Genomic DNA, 20851 nt, shown 5'->3' with positions numbered 1-20851 from the left:
AAAATTATGCATTTCTGGCAACAGTGTGATAAAAACATGATAGCTACCTATTCTTTTTAATCTGTAATAAAAGATAATATTGTTATTGGGGTTCTTTCTTGTGAACTTTTTCTTGGTTCTTATTTGTTTCATAACATGTTTAATAGGTTACTAATAAACTGTTGAAAATTTTTCTTTTTTAAAACATATTTTATACATTCTCTTTTTATAAAAATTCTTACCACAGATTTTTTTATCTCAAATTTTGTAATTAGATATCTATGACTTTCCCTATAGAAGATAATTTATTATTTAAGGTAGTTAATGTGAAAGAACACAAAATTATCAATAAATATATTGTTTATAGTGGATTAGAATTAAAATTCAAAATATAATTATTATTTAAAATGTTTAAAACTATTGAAATAATATTATCTATTTGAAATTTGTGCAAGAAAAATGTCAATAAAAAATATCTGTGAATCAAAAATAGCATTCACTAAATATATCACATCTCATAATATTGGAGTCCCTGATTTATCTGATAGGTACCTATTCACTCTTTTCATCATGACTTCTAATATGGAACTCTATAATGTTTATTTTGAATAGTATCATTTATTCGTCTATTATGCCGTTTGGTCACCTAAGTAATTGCTTTAATTTCAAAATGTTATTTTCTCTTATGGACTATGGTAGTATAGTTTATAATAAACGAGACAACGCTAGTTAAAGATTATTGTGACATTTTGTAATTTTACTAGGTAGGTACCTACTCAATAAGTATTCTGTAAATAAGCAGCCATCATGTTGTAGGTTAAAAATGCTTTCTATGCGGTTTAACATTTGTATTAGGTATAGGTATCATACTATTAAACACACATTTATTATATAATTTTAAAAATAACAAATATGCGTATTATAATGAAAAAGTTCTTTTGGTATTTTTTTGTATGACATAGGTACCTACGTGTTTGTAGTTTCGAGAAATTAATTTTACTTTTATTAATTCAGTGTTTAAATTTCGAAGTTCGATCGTAGATAGGTACACGGAATTCCATGAAGAGCGTTTTCAGAACAGGTCTTTGTGTGAGGTAGATTTTAGAAACTTGTTTAAAACATTTTCAATCAAATCAGACCACCTCTAAATTTAATAAAAACGAACGATATTAAGGTGAGTACATGCCACACGTTATTTTTAAGTAGGTCAGGTTGAGTACTAGTGAAATAACATTTTATTCTTACTTTGTACTGAAAATCATTGTTTTCGAACATTTTCAAAAATGTTTTCAAAATGATCGGTTGATAGAGCGCTGTACTATTTTCAATTTTGCTGATATGATGCATCATAGTGAATACAGATTCGTTGACTATTTCGCTATTTTTTTCGTAGTTTTGTAGCACTATGCCATACTTGTGCATTATGTCAGGAACAGCAAACCTGTAGGCAGTAAGATTCCGTATTTATAATTTTTATAATTATTCATATAATATAATCTGTTAATCTGTATTATATTTACTTCTTGATGTACGCATTAATATTGTCATTCAAACTCCGACAATCTTTAAGGGTATCAAACAATGACAATACCATATGATTTGTAATTATTAAATCATGCAAGTATTCAATGATCTGTATGTCACTATCGTAGTAACGAATTAGCAATGTGAATAGAGACTTGAGGTCTTTTGCCCAAGTGATCGATTCCGGCGAGCTGCTACCCGAATCTAAAAAACACATCAATTTTCAATTACTAAGCATAGTTATAATTTTGATCGATGGTAGATAGATAGGTAGACTATACCTATAATACCTAACTACCTATCTATATGACTGTAAAATGCATGGGTACATGGGTGCCCATAGGTAACATTTTTGGGGGATCAAAATAAAAAAAATTCTCAAATGTAAGGTAATAAAGATAATAAATAATATTATGGTAATATTTATTGAGCTACAAGTTTTTAATATTTTTTTCCTATAGGGGGCAAGAGCCCTATCTTGCCCCCCAATGGGCGCCCATGCATAGGTACTATAATAAAACGGCATCACAATAGTAACTACAATTTATTAGTCGGTGATGTATATTATGCTGTGAATTGCTATATTTGATCGTAAAAATAATTAAAATTTTAAGTTGTAACAAATTGCTTATTCTACGAAACTATTGTAATAATATAAGCGTTGAGCGTGTACTTAAGGTATAGTGCGTTATTTTGAACCACCCATAAAATTATGCGTGAGTGCGTGAGCAAGTAACAATATTTATCCAGTAAAGCTATAAATACTTTTACCAAACCTTGGCATACGTATAACATTTTTTAAGCCACAACACTACTATTAGATTTTGTATTGATATGTGTAGGTACATAATACTTTTGTAGATTATCTACTTATCAGACATTATTGTGAGAAGAATATGGTGAGTAAATATTTATAGTATAATAAATAAAAGGTATTTAGTAATATTTGTTGCAATGATGTAGGTCTATAAAATTTGATAGGTACAAGATTATGTCGTGAACAATGACGTATTTTGGGTTTTTTTTTTTTGGGGGGGGATGTCCCGATTTCTGTTAATACTTTTCCCACACAAATATTATCATAGTTTCATTACGAATTCATACTTGATTATAATAAACCTTTTAAGTAGAAGTTTCCTTGTAAAAATCTTAGGATTAGTACTTAAATTTTTAATTACCTATAATATTATGACTGGAAAAAAGTATTAAAAAAAATAGACTAAATAAATTAAAACTAATTTAACGCTAAAATATAATTAGGTACTTCTAATCTGATTCTTCTGACGGATTGATAACATGGCTAATCCATGTAGCATTATAAAAATATTTCGTTATTCGTCAATAATATTTTGTGATACCTATTTTAGCAATGAATATAATAACTAGAAAAAAATTTGGAGTAAGGGGTTTACCGTAGGGGCACTCCCTTAATACCTATACCTAAGTTACTGGATGTGAGTAACAATTTTGGTAAAAATGTGTGTAATGATTTTTTAAAGTTCTACAATGTATACATTTATGTTTATATTCAAGTGTAATACAAATAATGTAATGTTGGAATTAATTTGTACTAAGTAGGCACCCATATAAAGTTGTTATCAATCAATCAATCAATCAAAGATGATATTTTTAGTGTAAGTACTTACGTAAAATATTATAAGATGCAAGATGCGTAACATCATAAATAATAGTTATACATAGATAATATAATATATTACAAACAGGTGCGTATACAAAAAAATTTGGGTTGATTGTACATTTTCGTACTTATAATACAATCTATAACCTAACAAGAATTTTATGCAATTTCAATCATAGTAGGTACTATTTATTTCTCATAAAACTCACCATTATTAAAAAAAAAAAAATAATAATCTTTAAAAACATGTATTTTTATAATATAAAATCTAATTTGCAATGCGGGTAATTAAAAAAAAAACTAAACTAATAAATAATTAAACTTATTTTCTAAAATGTATTAACCTAACCCCTAGCAACCCCCTTGTATACGCACCTGATTACAAACATTATTCAATATGTAAACGAATAGTAAGTAAGTAGGTTATAAATTGGCTTATAATATATGTTATTTTTCGATATTGAACTGTATAATGTTCTTATATTTTACTTACTCTGAAAATCTTTTAATAGATCTGTATAGATTGGTGAATCGACAGCAGTTTGACGATAAAACTCAATAGTTTTTATCACCTCTTTAATGGCCATGATAGACTTTAAATAGTAGGCATGGAAATAAAAAATAAAAATTAACATATTTTGAATGAAATTAATATTGTATAACGTACCAAATGCAAATGTCTGACTTTTAAATGAATATTTGGAGATTTTTGTCGTTTCGCTATAGTTAATTGTTCCGATATTTTAAGACCCTCGTGTACGATAAATGAAATCAGTTTGAGGGATACAACTCGTCTAGATGTCATGAATAATATTTTTAAATAATTTTTACATAGGTACATTATTATTATTATTATTATTTATTTCGGTCGCAATAAGTATATAATATCGACTATAAGCATAACTACCTGACTAATTTCAATTCGATGTTGCACAACTTGCAAAATCTACAAAAGTATGTCAATAACCAGAAATAAAGCGAAGTATCTATGTGTTGCTGTGAATTAGACGTAAGCAAGCAATGAAGTTCGTCGACTAAAGTATTGAATCCATTTTGTAAAAAACAAACAGTAAACTTTTGAAGAAAGTATGATATTATGCATTTCTCGTTTGGCAAATTGAACTGTATTGGAAAACTTGGTAATTTCAATCTAAAAAAAATCCAATGAACAATTAATTTTAACAATAGGACAAGGTACAGTGATAAAATCATAAATTTCTCACTTTGTTTTAAGAATTTTTTTCGTGTATTTTTTTTTCCGCGATACTACTTTTTTTCTACAAATGTCACTTGCAAAAGTGGGTTTGTACGCTTTCATTTCAAATTCAAGTTTAATCTGTTCAAATGAATTTCTTCTGGATTCTCTGTTCGAGTTTTTGGAATTATTTTTTTCTTCATCATCTTCTCTAAAATAAACAAATATTTATACCTAATATAGTAAAACGTTAAATAAATAATTTAGTTCGTGGTAAATCAAAACGTCCGTAAACGTATAGTAAAGTTTTATATTAGCTCGTTAATTATAATATTATAAGCATGTTCTATTAATTTTTAATCATTATAATTATTACTCTTTTAATTCGTGCCCAGGCAATAGTGAAAGATCTTTGTGTATAGTTTTAGTTTCGAGTTTATCTTTTACAGTATTTACAACTTCTTTAGAACTATTGTCTTGTCCGTTCATCAAATCGTTTTCACGTAGATTCTCCATCATTTGATTCTGATAATACATAAATAAATAAATTATCAAATTATTAATTTCTGAAAGTAATTACTGCAGTAGATGCCTTACGCCATTCATGACCGGTCAAAAACAAAAAAGTTATGCAAAATATGGACATTTTTATTTTTGTATACCTAATGTACAGAATGAGAAAAAAAATAAAAAGATGTATAAATACCGCATTCAAATTGTTATCATTATCATTGTCCTCTGTGTTTGATAATTCAGATACATTTTCTGGTGATGAACTTCTTCCGTTCTTCTAAAAACGTTAAGAATCATATTTTATAGATTAATGTTATTTTACATCGATTTTAAAAATATTGAATAAAAAGTTAAGAGTTTAGTTAAATATTGTAATTCACTTGACACATATCTTAAAATGTAAATATATTATTTATTACTGGATATAATGACGATGTATTGCTTTCATTGTCTTCAGAACTATCAAACCTTATAGTTTCATTCATTTTAATAATTTGCTTTGACATTTCGTCAACGTGTTGATTCTTAAAAATCAGAGCTATTAGTTCAATGATTAGTACTGCCCAATGTCCTCGGTTAGAATTGGCGATCAAAGCAATAATAATCTAAATACATATATAAATCATTAATTAATTTTTTCTCTGCATTTAATTATGATAGTGTTAAATTTAGTTTAATTTGAATTTGAATTTCATGTTTTTTTTTTTATAAATGTTCGAATTTAAAATTTAGTCAAAATTGATAAACTATTTTCAAGTTAAAAATTTGTATTTTTTTAAAATTTTTATACCTAAAGGTTAAATTTGTAAATACGTTTTTTAATAATTATTTCTCATAAAAATTAATAAAACAAAAAAGTATAGAGTAATTTTTATAAGACTATGAATTTACAATTTTTACGTAATTAGTATTATAAATATATAGTACAAATTATTTTTAGAAATATAGACTGTAGCTGGTAAACTATACTGGTTTCTGCTCAGAATAGTTTTTCATAATATAATAAAATAATTTATCATTGGATTCAAATTTAACATTGAACTGAATCGATAACGAAGTATTTTTGACGTCTATAATACATTAGCAGAACTAACATTTATAAATTTGAATTTACAGATTAAATATGTTTGGCTTTAAAATCATAAAATGCTTTTCACACTAATGTGAATAATAAATTTAGCGAATCAATTTATTAATTTATGTCCTACAAATTAAACATTTGATTTGCTACATGATAAAATATAACATCAAATATTGATTTTTTCTATAAATAAGTGTTATTATTCTAGTTTATAACATAATATATATAAAAGACTAATGAGTAGGTACTGCTATACCCGTTAGAGGTAAATAGTATACACTGTTTCTCGTAAAACTGATACTTCCGATTTTAATATTTATTTTAATGAAACAATAATCATGTGACATCTTAAGTTAAACTTTGGTAGTTTTCAATGGTACTTTTTTTTTGTTTAAGTTGAATCTTATAATTTACTTTTGTTCGAATAATATTATATAAACAATTACCTCGTCAAATTGTTCAGAAAATATCATCCATAATAGACTGTTTTGATACTGTTCGTTGGGTATGTGAAGAATATTTTTTATTAAACGCAAACAATTGCTTATAAATGATATACTTTGATTGTTGATATGTCTCGCTTGATAGCAAGTCAACTGAAATAATAAATACAATAATAATCAGTAAATTTAAAATCATATATACATTCAATATATTTCAAGATTAGTATGAATATTAATAAACAGGATAATAATTAGTAACTATAATGATATTATATTACTATATTAGGGAATGGAATTTATTTATGCATTCCTCATCATGTCGGTGCTAAAATAAGGGCCATGGTCTAATTTCGTATATTTTAATACCAGCCAATGTATTAGTTACACTATATTAATTATACAATAAGTGGCGTACCCACTATACATTTTATGTTTATAGACTTGTACATATTGTAGACGATTAGATAACCAATTTGCAGACATCCTTAAAAATGTTTTAATAATTTAAATAGCAATTATATTTTTATCATTAAAAAAAAAAATTCCTTAAATTTGTTTAATACTAAATTCATCGATCTGTAGATTAGTAATTATTATATAAAATACATTGGAATATAGTAAAGAGTATTTTTAATAATATTAAAGTGTAAATAAAATCTTAATCTATTCTATTATAGTTTAACCTTACAAAATAATTAAAATAAACAATTTAGGTACTTTTTTCATGTGTTCCTTTATAATCTGCATGATCCGTTTGATGGCTTTTAAGTCAGTCCATGTAGCTTTACTTGTCATCATCATCCAATTCATCCTAAGTAACGTGGAATTATCGCCCTTTTCTCCAACCTTTTTTTCAACTAGCATCAAACATTCAATTGGTGATATCAGATTAACAAGAATCCTGTAAAATTGATTAACGAATTAAGAATATTAAAGACAATTAGCATGATCGAAAATCACATACTTCAACAAAATGTCAATTATATTGTCGTTATTAACTGCAATAAACATCGGTATGAGGTGCTAAACATGAGAATATAACATTATATTAACTAGGTATATATCTGATAAGTAATAATTAATATTAGCATTTACATTAATTATATTATCATTTTATTTATATTTGTATGTATGTATAATGTATAATGTATACATGTAATAATAATCTTATGCTTATGCATATTGACAATTATTTTAATTAATGTAGTTAAATAAACACAAAAATATTGCATATTTAAACATTTAACATTTGTGTTCATAATCCGATGTTCAAAAATAAATTATAAAAATTAAAAACATAGTTGTCTTAAAAAGAGTGAAAGGTTTTGTATCATAATGCTATTAAATTGAACGAGAAAAAATAAAATTACTTAAAACAAAAAAAAAAAAGAAGGAATTATGCAAATTAAACATTTTGAAAAATAACTTTTTTTTTAAATTTAAATGATGACCGTCATTTCGTCAATTTTAAACTAAGAATCAAGTGTTATAGATCAAATTAACTTAAATATATTAGCGAATACTAATCGTGTGCTAAAAATAAGTATTACACTTCAAAATAATTAATTTTGTACATTTCACGCACATGATATGTTAAAAAATTTTAAATTTCTCTAAATGTGGTTTTCACTATATCAGTACCTTCTAAGTTTCTCTAAAAATTAATTTCAATACAAGGTAATTTGACTGAAATATTTAGTGTTGCCTAAAATCATGATCACACTGCATAACTGTTTATGTATTATAATGTATCTAGAGTATTGATAAGCGGAGTAGTGGACCAACATTTTCGAGGTACTTCTGTGTCATAAATTACTATAATACTCTGCTTATGATGTAAATTTAAAACATTTATAAATTATTACTAATTAACTATTCGATCAAAATTTGATTTTTATGTATCAATATTCAATAAACACAGAGGAAGAAGATATACTCGTATATTTAAGAAATACATTTTATTTTTTCACTAAATATCATTAAAATAGCTGATGTAAAATCGTTTAAAGCGGATATGCAGTGATATCCTTTTTTAATTTCGAAGCATTTATTTATTTATTTTTGTTATTGAACTATTATTATTATATATTAATTATCCCTATAAATATTATAAAAATGTATAAATTATTTCAATAAATATAAATATAAGTTAATTGATTGTATTAATATTTATTGCTGTTTTAAAATCAAAACCATAATTTATGAGAGATTTATAACTTCTGATATCTTATAGCAATAGCTTCTACGTTCTGGCTCTAAAATAATGTATGAATGAAGCATAAAAGCAGTATAGATCCAGTGCCGTAATAATAAAGATAAATTTGAAAGAGACTTGGAGCGACTTAGTCGTTTGGTTAATTGTTTCTTAAAATTGTATTTTTTAACATATTTGTAAATTATTAATTAGTGTAATATAATACCTACTTTAAAACTTCATAAGCAATATAATAATATAAGTAAACAAACTTTGCTTAATAGTTGTGAGAATCCAATTATCTGCCTGAGATGTATTGCACTTTCTTCCGATGAATTCAATTTTTCGTAGATATGCATGAGTATTACTGTAAAATCAAAGAATCAACATGATTGGTGTATAGTTTTAAAAACATAAATAAATAATAATAATACGTTTTTCTAATTTAAAATTTAGACTTATAACTGAAGAGTATATTAATTTAAAATATAAACACGCCCAAATAATTAGGATTTTACCAACACTTCTGTGTTTTGTGCATACATTGAACAGAGTGATGAATCTATTGTTTTATAATATAGTCATTTTTAAAGAAGAGAAAATGTTTAAATGTTTAATTACTTATAGAGTATGGATTTGGGTAGAAAATTAGTTATTAAAGAGGAGGAAAATCAAAATCAAAATGCCAGTATATATCTTAAGAATCAGGAAAACTAAAACATTACAAAAAAAATGATATTACTTACATATTATATTTATTTCCGTGTAGAAATATTGTAAGATTATATTGTTTTTTTTTTTTACTTTTGATTTCCCAAAGTATAATTTACTTACGTCTTATTCCTACCAAAAACCACTCTCAATATTATATGACAACGATTTTTTTAATGCAAAAACCACTCACGCGTTTTAAATTTAAAACCAATACATTCATCAGTCGAAAGTTTTATAACAGTAAACCATATTCCATTATAGAAATAGCTTTTCGAATGTGATAATTTATCGTCACTTTAAATTTTATAAAACAATAAAAAATAATGTGTTTGCAGACACGTAATCATTATATTCTTTCTATATAATATAAAAATAAAACTATTATATTATGTGACAGCTGAAGATTGCATTTAATATGTGTGTATGGTTTTAACTTGTATGTTTTTCAGAATATATCTTATTTTTTGGTCAAATCGTATATTAGATTTTTACAAACATAATAACTATTGAGCTTCAGCTTATCACACAAATTAACTATGTTGTACTTGATGTTTGATATAATCACCTATTTTTAAAACCCAAATAATTATTTACTCTAAACATACCTATTCGTGCGTACTATTTTAAAACGTAAAAGGCGATGATAAATATAATACAATAAAAAAATTAAGAAAAATAATTTATTATACGTTGTACTTACTAAAACAATTCTTGGATGGTACGTAATCATTACCAACTCGGTTTCCCAAATGTGCAAACATGTTTTGTGTGTTACTATTTTTAAATAGTTCATCCATTTTAATTATTTTCGTTAAGCGGACAGATTTTATCTAAAAACATGACAATAAAATATAGGTAGATCAATTAATTGTATACGAGGTAATAATAATAAATGATCATAATTTTTTTTAAATAATAATTATTCACAGTTGACATTCAACATAGCGATCGTTCAACGATTTGGGAACTTAACAAGATCCTAACTGATTCGACTCTTTTTAATAAACAAAATATTTATCTATTCTGAGCCCAGTGCCCAGGTATACCTTTAACACAGGGTATATCATATCTAGCACGTTCACGACCGCATGCAAATTGTGTATCATTATAAAAAATCAAAAATTATTTTATTATTTTGTAAATTAAGTAAAACACGATCTAGTGAAGCTATTCAAAAACTAATGATACCAAATGATAAAAAAAAATGTGTCGAATAAAATCATACAATAAATATGGTTGTTAAAAAAAACCACGTATCAGAAAACCCTATTTACTTAGATAGACCTCATGTCAACTATAGTTGACATTGGTTATTTTAAAGATACCCCGTGTCAAAAAAAGTTGACATGTGGTCATGAACGTGCTAGACGTAAGTACCTATAGGTTAGGTTATCTTAAAATGTATTGTATGTCATAATGTATGATTTATGGTTAAATCTTGTGCAACTGATATTATCAATTTGGAATCTTAGACGTGTAAACTTATAGTGATATCTAATATTTAATAATATACAACTAAGAATGTTCTTATCGTGGGTTATTAATTTGAAACTAAACACTATTGTGATGACTGATGATAAACTCACTTTAATAAAACAATTTATAAAATATTATTCAAATAAGAAACACATATCGCATTACATACATTTTATTTATAATGTATTATATGTCAATCTAGTATATTATATATATATATATATTTTGAAGAAGTTTTTACTTAATAATTAATGAGAAACAATCGTAATACTAAACAATAATTTATTTTTTCTATACAATATTGACGTTATTTGGTCTAGGATCATCTTTTCTATAAATATAATACCTATACAATAACATTAAAGAAGTAGGTGCCTAGTCCAGTAGTACCTAAGTATTAACAAATCTAATATTGTATATTTGTAAAGAATGAACACTAATAAAATAAGATGGATAACCACAATTTTTTAGTGACTTTAGAAGAAATTCAACCTAAAGTGAAAACTCTTTCTAACGAAACTCGTTAAAACGAAAAACTTTACATAACGTAAATCTTATAATATTATAATGGTTGGTTTGATTTATAACCGATATTAATCAATTCATTCGCAATAGCGTATTAGTCACTCTCAATAACGAAGCAATATTTTATGTTTTACAACATAAATTCAAAGAAAAAAAAATATTGGCAAAGTAGTAAACAAGTTCAAACAAGGATGGCAAACTATTTTAAATAATATGGAATAAAAATATATAATACGTAAAATAATTTAATAAAATAATAAATATATAATTAATAATTATATACTTACGTAATGTTAAAAAAAAAAATAATATATAGGTATATTATATACCTGGTATAATACCATTATACAAAAATAATTACAATTTTTTTTTTTTATAAATAACCAAAGAAATCTCTGGCTCCCTTCGGATTTGTTAAAGAGAGTTTTCACTGTATTTCAGAAGTTTCTTACGATATATATTTTATTCTACACTAACTTAGTTAATTATATGAATAGACATAGACATTAATATAATACCTACGTCACGTTGACTTAACGTATCACGTGTACAATAATTTAGTACATCTACCCCCTACCCCCTCCACACTACCACAGACATATACTCACTTCAAAAAAATTGCCTCTGCGGTTACATAACCGACAGTCACGTTGTTGAGCGTCGAGTTTTCGCTATTACCATAGTATACCATTACAAGGAAATGTGAGCAATATTTTAAGCACACCATACTCCATGATAATTTTACAACGTAATATCTATAAATGCAAAGTGACGTCGTACACAACTAATCCAGTAAAGTTTAATCATTACAAAATTATTAATTAAACATTAAATATAAATACGAGTACATAACCTCGAATCGTTGACATCAGTACAACACGAACCTATTTGAAAAAAAAAACGTATTGTTTCGGTAGAAATATCGTCTAGAATATTATGTTTCTCTTTATCGGTAGATGCAATGATTTTGTTTTACGCAATCGTCATTTGGTGTCAAGTATGCATAATTGTCTACACTATTTGTCTTTTATAAGTTTTAAACATAATGTTCAAACACTTCAAACGATAGAGCTACGATATGATTTTATGTTTAGTTGAAATGAGAGAAATAAAGTAAACGAAAAAAAATTAACGAGTTCATATTATTGTTTTAGTTTTAAATATGGCTTTTAATTTAGATTGTACGAACTTCTTTAAATGATTGAATTTTAAGTAATATTTTAGAAAATATAAAAAATAAAGATTAAATATAGGAGATATTTGTAAACAATTGTCTAATATTCTCCTATATAGGGACTGTAGAATATATTATTTTTATAACTGGATACACCGAAGATATTAATATTTTTGATTTTAGAAATATAGATCGTTACACTAAAGTGTTAAATTTTAGTATAACATCATTAGTATAATTTAAGAGGATTACTCGCTTTTTTTTCATCTTATAAGACGCATGTCATAACATATTTTTTTCGGTAGTTCACTTTTATTTCCATAAGTTTTAATATTAGAGCGAAGTAATTGAGTTAGTATCAATCGTAAAAATAACAACATTATCCATATCATTTGTGTTTTAAATTGTAATATTTTACACGCTTATAACTTATTTTAAAGTCGAAAAAATCAAGAAAACACATGTTTTTACGACGACAAACGTTAAGGTGTGTTTTAAGACGTTGAGCACAAAACGCGAATGTAACGTCAAATTTTTATGTAAAACACTGTTATAAATAAAACTATTATCATTTTTACATTATTATACTTATTTATAATTCTATAGTATATATTAAATCTTATATTATAAAATGAATATGATTTATTATTTTTATTTTAATTTCTTAGTTTTACTTTAACGCTTTCAAATCAAAATAAACAACTATAGCTCGATAAAACGATAGTTGACTCAATATTCAATTTAGGGTACTTTATAAGTATAATAATATCTTTAGAGAAAATAAATGCACGTATTTCAAAAATTATTTCGGTTGCAAAATGGTAAAGTAAGTATAAGATAATAATGATTCATTTTAAAAAGTTGAAAAAATTTAAAATATTACCATTATAAGAAGTAATAATATATTACTAAGAATGAGATGATTCTTACAATAACTATAACTTTGAAATAATACATTTTTTTTTTCGGAAATCACCAAATTCCCAAAAGTGGCTCAGAAAATGAGTGCTATACGTTGTAATAAATATATTGTATTAAAATTCTACTTTTATTTCTCAAGGTTTATTATTTAATTCTGTATTTTTTTTTTCAATAAAATGAAACTGTTATTCTAAAATTTACTTTTAATGCAGCCCAGAAAAACGGTTGATAGGCATGAGTTTCAGATATAGTTTTACAGATTTAAAAGCTTAACCATTCTAATTAGATGTAATTTTTTCAGGTTTTTAGAGCTAATTATTTTAACCAAAATAAAAACGAATGAAATAAGGTTAAAAATATATTAAATAGGTTTTAATTAGTTTCTCAAAGTAAAAAAATACGTGTTTTATTTTATCGATTAAAATAGAATATTGTGCCTTTATGAGGTTGATAAAAGTAGTGTATTAGAAAAAATGATTCACCAGCAGTGCAACACACGTACCCAAAAGAGTTAAAATAACTCTCAACAAAAAACGAAAACTCATTATAAAACACGTACTTATTTCAGTGTTAATATAGTTCATCAATAAAATTTCAATAGTGGAATTTGTTATACTATTCTATGTGAAATAAATTATGTATTTATCAATTTATGGCAAATACAAGTTTTTCACAAAATTATACTTACGTAACTTATATATTATGTAAAGACGGTTACTATATTTTACTAGTTATATTATCTTACTTAAAATAAATATGAAATACTGAAAAAACGTACACACGGCAGTGGTGTGCCTAAAAAGCCTATACAGAACGCCGTGTATGTATAATTTGATTATTAATCATATTATCCATTAGTATTAACTATAATAACATTAATAAGTAATAACTAATAACTAATAATAATAATAATAATAATAACTAATAATAAATTCGCTATAGTTATACATATACTAATTATTAATGAAATTAAAAACAATAATTAACTTTATAATATACTTTTTATTACTGTACTGAACTTTGCATTGGAAATAATATATGATAATCATTAATATAGGTACATAATAATAATATTATGTTCAAATTTAAATTATTTACTATACTTAATAAAGTTTATAAATTATCAGTATTATATAAAATAATATTGTATAATATGTTTAAAATTATTTAAATTTAGAAACCAATAAAATACATGTGAAATTTATCTACAATCTTTTCTATTTAAAATAACTTTCAAGTGATTAGTTTATGTTATTTTATAATGTTTCGTTTGGATTTTAATTAAACAATAATTTAAAACATAGAGTAGGTATTACAAGTAAATTAGAATTAATGATTATTATTCTAGTTTGATTATATATAATATATATATAAAAAAATGATTATTTTAACTTAGGTATTTATTTTATTATTTTATTAAAAAAAAAAAATGTTTGAATGATAAATAGCGTTAAAATTCAAAAACAGAAAATATATAAAATATGACTTTCTACGGGAAAAATGTATTTTCAATAAATTATTGAATCTTTATTCTTATTATTGAACATTTAGCGAAACATTAAAATTATTACTTCTTTGCTGAGTAACACATTCTAAAGACTAAATAACTGTATAAATAAACAAATATAAGTTTGATAAATAAATGATACTAAGATATTATGACTTATGAGTCATAAATGATTTGACTTATAACAATTATTGTTCTGATTATTGTAATTTTATATTGAAGTAAAAGTTAGGTAAAAAAACTCATTGTTTATTATGTCATAATTATAACGTACGCAATATAGATATTAATTTTTTTTTTATTTTTAAATAGTCAACAATATGTTTTCAGCAAAATTATTATTTGCATTTTTTTTTCTATATATTATTGATAAATAAATAATGTTCTTATCTTAAGCACTAATGATTATTAATAAAATATAATAAATAATAATTACCAATAGAAGTGAATTGTTCAGTGTTCTTATATTGTTATGCGTATTTGAATAGTAATCTAAAGTATACTTTGCAGTAGACGAGCTCGAAGTAGAATGAACGAAAACGACTAGACTGACTAACGCTGACTGTTGAATTATATAATTTTTATACTCGACTATTTTGTATATTATTACATATTATGTAGGAAGTTATCACGTTTTCGTGCAATGTGACGGACCGCAGTCACGCGTACTTTGTAGATATATATATGTAAAACTATTACATTTTGAGTGACTTGTTTTGTAAGTATAATGCTCAATAACGCGTATCGTTATTATGTTTATTTACTCTGGAATAATTAAGAATTAAATAAGTAATATTGTTTTACGGCTTTCACGTGTGCCTGCTAATCAACAAATTAAAAAAAAAGTTGTACTGTAAACATTGTCAACACTTACAAATTACGTATGAAAAAAAAACACTAACTACTAAGTTTTCAATATTTAATATCCTTTTCAAACCATTATGATTACCCAGATAAACTATGGTAAATATTAATTATTATAACAATTTACAAACTAAAATACAAAACTGTAACATTTTATTCTGAAAATAAAAAAAACCTAAAACATATCCATGCATATTTTTTTTCGAACTTAGATGAAACTATAAATTTATTTTAAACTATAAACAACGATGCTCATTTTTTCATTATAAATCAAAAACATCGTTCATGGAAACTTAAAACTCGTTATTACAAGCATTAAATATTTTAATATTAATTACTGATAAGAACACGAGGAATCTTTATATATTGAAAGTTCAATCCTCAGCTTGTAAGTAATACAATAAAGCATTTTATACACTTCTAACTACTAAATAATTTGAAAATGTTCGTGATTTTGATGATTTTATCAAAATGTTAACTTTAAACGCCAATAAAAAAAAAGGAAGATAAGTCTGCTGCTTCGATGATATTATGTCATTGGATACGAAAAAAAAAATCAGAGACAGTCATGTCATCTCATGTTTTTTGATATGCATTTATTATAAGCTTAAATTAATTTATTTTATCATTAGTTTTTGCTGCAGTAGATAAAGTAGATTGAAATATTTTTTTCCGAAAACATTGGTTTTGAAAATATTATTATGTTTAGTATTGTATAAATTTTAATAGTATACGTAAAAGTTTTCTGTCCTCGTAAAATGTAAATAATGTATTTTAATTATAATAAAGGAATATAATATGTTGTAAATAATAATTCAACTATAGGTATGCAATTTCGTTCAAATTTGAACTTATTCTTATATATTTTTTTAGAGTTTTTGATTTCAATACGAATTACTTATGAAAAACTTTTTATTACATTTCCAAGCCTTAGATATAAAAATTGAACATTTTAACAGTACGTTTAAATTGTAACACAATTTGCGAATGTTCGTGTTTTGGAAGAATTTTTTCAACTTTTTAATAAACTACGCTTATAAAAATATATTGTGACGAAGAATTTTAAATATGTTTTATATATCTATAAAAAAATTTAAATGTGATCTTGCATGCAGGCATCAAAACATTTTATCAACAAATAATGTTTTAACGATATTTGTTATATATATAAAAAAAAAAAAATTGAAAAAAAAATGTTGTAAATTTAATGTCTTTAAATAGTTCAAAAATAGTAAAGATATTTTGAAAATTATGTATTATGTTTTATTATATATTTAATTATGCTTACAGTAGTATATACACAAACTCATATATATTTCTAAAATAAATCTAAAAATATATTCTTTATGTGATCTTTATTTGGTCGCTACTGGTTAGAAGTTTCAATAGAAGAGTATACTAAAATCCAGTTAATGAATAGCTAACAAATAGTTAAAACTTTAGGGTGGATATTCATTAGCAATACGCGTGAGACGAAGGGAATTTAAAATTGATTTATTGAATGAGGGTAATAGTGTAAGACAGTCGGTCGAGTTATTTAATAAATAATAAATTTGCAATGGGCCTACGATCGGTAAGGCTAGATAAATTAAAAGTTTTAAGAAGAAGTTCATAACTTTAATGTGCTGTACAAGATTTGTCTTGCCTTCGGAAAATTGTATGTAATATGTGTTATTAATATTAGTTTAATACCAATAGGAACACGTGTTTGACGTCATAAGAAACAGATACTTAGTTTATCTATTATATAATAATTTTCTTTTTTATCGAAATAGTTTGTCACATAATAATACGTTTTAGTTGTAATGACACACATACACACACATATAGCGTATTATATAATAATTACTTTTTTTACCAAAATATTATTACATAACGTTTTAAGCATAATATGTTGCTGTAAATGTTGATTTCACCAATTATTTCCACCCAAGTACATACTGAATGGAGTACTTATAATGGCTAAATGACGAGTAAGTATACGTCTAATATACACGTTTATAAACAATCGATTAAAAAAGAACATTTAATTTTTGACTAAATAGATTTTGTTTATAAGTACGTTGTAATGAAAAAAAAAATAATAAAAATAGGTAAATTACGGTAGACAGTATTTAGTCAAGATGTGGAACATTATTCATCAAGTGAAAAGTACATACTTAACGTTCGTCTTCTTCATCATATATGTTGTTCGACAATTTATTCATATTTAACCATGATTTAATGTTAAATACCTAGTTTCTGAATACCGATTGCGGTCCTTAAAACAAAAATATTTGCCACGACAACCCAATTGCGTCCGCAGCCGCAGTTAGGTTACACAGCACGTCCGAGTCGCATCTATGGGTTTTCAGCGATTGTTCCGAGCGGCGTCCGCAAGAATAATTTTTATTCTATTTCTTTACGTTCGGTGATGTATTTGTAAATATATATTTGTATTATCTAGTTATCGACACCGTGTCTGTAAATATATTATTCACCTGTAATTAATTTTGTTCTTGTTAAAATAATTAGTTACACCGTGACACTTACTGATATGGTTAAACGTGTCCATCTAAAATGTATCAAATCGTAATAATAATTTTAACGTTGCTACAATGAAAGTAATCAAGATTTTTAATATTTTGAAAATTATTTATATTATATTTAATGATAATTTAAATATATTTGGTGTTGAACATTTTAAGTTACGGTGGTTATTTGTTTTTTAACTATAACAAAATAAAGAATTAATTTAGTCAAAATCCGGTTTACCGTGAAAATTCTCGTTTTCCCTTAATTTTTTGTTTGTTTTTACTGATTACAAATAAAAATTACTAAGAATTTTTGATCTCGGCTTCTTAAAAGTGCAAACTAAATTTAATTTGTTATCCAAAACCACCCTCAAAGTTGAAAAGAGTTTAAAATTAAAGCAATTTATTGAGAATTTATCGTGCACGCATATACCCTTACAAAACTTCTACACACAAACATATTATCAATGTAAAATCAATACATTCAAATTAATAATATAAAACTTTATGTAAAATATTTTGGAAATATAATATTGTATAATTTTTCATTGTAAGAAGAATACTAAAAAATAATATAATTATACGTATTATGGTTTATACATTTTACAAATTGTGTAAGTACATTATTAGAAATTGAATATCTTTTTAATTCAATTTTATTGAAATGGTTTCGGGTTATTAATTTAGCTATATTAAAAAATATTATATTATATTTTGATACTAGTGTATACGACAACTAGGATAACCAGATTAAATTGTTGTAAATCTAGAATAACAAAATATTATTATCGTCGATAATCCATTAATACAGAAACAGACAGTTACATTAACAGAACGCAATCCTTGACAAGTCGTACCTACACTTCGCTTCAAAATATCGTTGTTTGTATTTTTTCTTTAGTAGAATGGTGGAAAATTATTTTGTAGCTTCTCGTTATAATTACAACGTTTTTAGATTAAAAAAAAAAATAAAATACTAGTAAAAGTTAGAACAACTAAACATAAACGTATAATAATAAACAGTTTTTTTTTAAATTAAACTGAAGTTACTTATGCACACACGCGCGAAGCACTTTTATATAATATGTAACAATAAAATAGATTAAAAATAAGTATAAAAGAAAAAAACAAGAACATTAAACAATCATTTTTTTTAATCATTTCCGCTCCATCAGATAATTCATTATATCCGTACGCTTTACCCGTTTAATGCGTACGACCTTTATTTTTTCTTGTGATATCACAACTGAGGTGGAACCATGATAGTGTTATTTTCCGCTTTTGCAGTTGTATTGTTTATTGCAAGTGTTATCAACCAGAGGAGCACGTCTTCTTAGGCATGTGTAGATATTTTTAAAATACTACGAAAAACGAAAGTATTAAATAAAAATTATTTCTCTGATTATTTATATTTTGTTCGATAAAATATTAATAAAATATATTTTGATAAATTTTATTTAGTCAAACAAATTAAGAAAATTTGAAGCAATGTTCAGTGTTTGGTCACAATATAATATTATTTTTATTAAATATCTGTCTAAAGTAAGATTGAAATATTCATCCATTTAATCAATCAATTAAAGGTGCAAAAATAATAGGAAACTTATTCATTGATCTTCGCGGAAATCACCTACAAGAATAAGAGAGTTACAGTGAAGAAATTAACATATTTTTTAATGGTAAAAATTCAACTATAAATACTAGATAATATACCAGTTAAAGAAACTTAGTATCTCGACCTAACTAGAACATTTATTTTATTAAACAACATTAATATTAAATGTTGAAGTTACTAAGAAAAATAAAAATTAGCTTAAGAAATTTACTGGATAAAATATAATACATTAAAGTAATATATTCTGATCATAAATTATAAAGTAAATAATTTTTAATTGTAGGTACTTTTAATTTTTAAATTATAATTTAATGTCTTACTTATTTAAATTTATTTATATTAGCCATATAATATTTTATTTTTAGAGTCTGTGTGATACACAAAATTATTTTGAAACATCCAAAAAAAAAAAAAAAATTGTTATTTTAATGTACTAAATAAAAATAAGTTTTCAGAAAAGTTACTCTTAACTATATTATATATATCTTCGTCAACTAATGTTTTCTGTGATACTCTTTTATCCAAGATAAAAAAGTAAACATTTTTCTCAACAAAAACTGATATGAAACTTATTACCCCACGAGTTCATTGAAAATTGAAATATAACTTTTAATCTTTATGAGGCGTTTGGATTTGCAAGTCAACGTCATAACATTGTATAAGTTTTTATTGTTGAAATAAGTAATGATATAGATTGAAAACTTATACTATTTATCCCATGCCTATATTCTAACGTATAAAATTCTTTGGACAATAAACTATGAATAATGTTGATTGGTTACTTAATTTAGTAAAAATCAATATAAAATAGTAATTTTATATTGATTTTTACTAAATTACGAAGGTTTTCATTGTAAATTATAACGTTTTTAAAATATTAAATTGATAAAAGTATTATTTGGGCAATTTCAGTGGTAGTGTTCTATACCGATCGACCCGTTCTGAAATTAGTTGTAGTTGTTGTTCGAAAACCA

The 20851-nt window shown here is 24.5% G+C and overlaps 1 protein-coding gene across 1 annotated transcript; it reads right to left on the bottom strand.

Moving 5' to 3' along the window:
* Nucleotides 1-851: 851 nt before the first annotated feature.
* Nucleotides 852-15431, bottom strand: LOC114119016 (protein timeless). The gene is made up of 16 exons (XM_050207636.1): nt 15322-15431; nt 9983-10112; nt 8841-8935; nt 7339-7397; nt 7092-7275; nt 6378-6527; nt 5270-5455; nt 5044-5127; nt 4714-4862; nt 4366-4548; nt 4050-4292; nt 3810-3936; nt 3636-3735; nt 1500-1707; nt 1225-1420; nt 852-1123 (listed from the first exon to the last, which is right to left on the bottom strand). Exons 2-16 carry the CDS (start codon nt 10077-10079, stop codon nt 1052-1054), a joined length of 2133 nt encoding a protein of 710 aa, XP_050063593.1. The 5' UTR covers nt 10080-10112; nt 15322-15431; the 3' UTR covers nt 852-1051.
* Nucleotides 15432-20851: the final 5420 nt, after the last annotated feature.

This window comes from Aphis gossypii, chromosome X (assembly GCF_020184175.1).
Source record: "Aphis gossypii isolate Hap1 chromosome X, ASM2018417v2, whole genome shotgun sequence".
Taxonomy (NCBI): domain Eukaryota; kingdom Metazoa; phylum Arthropoda; class Insecta; order Hemiptera; family Aphididae; genus Aphis; species Aphis gossypii.
Note: the sequence above shows the minus strand (reverse complement) of the source record. Positions and strands in the feature narration are given on the sequence as shown.

What these genes read in the sequence shown, in the direction of transcription:
- LOC114119016 (XM_050207636.1), bottom strand. Translation starts at nt 10,079, where the DNA reads ATGGATGAACTATTTAAAAATAGTAACACACAAAACATGTTTGCACAT. An exon ending in CCTGGGCACGAATTAAAAGA is followed by an intron (nt 4,549 to 4,713) that starts GTAATAATTATA and finishes TGTTTATTTTAG; the next exon opens with AGAAGATGATGAAGAAAAAA. An exon ending in ATTAATGCGTACATCAAGAA is followed by an intron (nt 1,421 to 1,499) that starts GTAAATATAATA and finishes TACTGCCTACAG; the next exon opens with GTTTGCTGTTCCTGACATAA.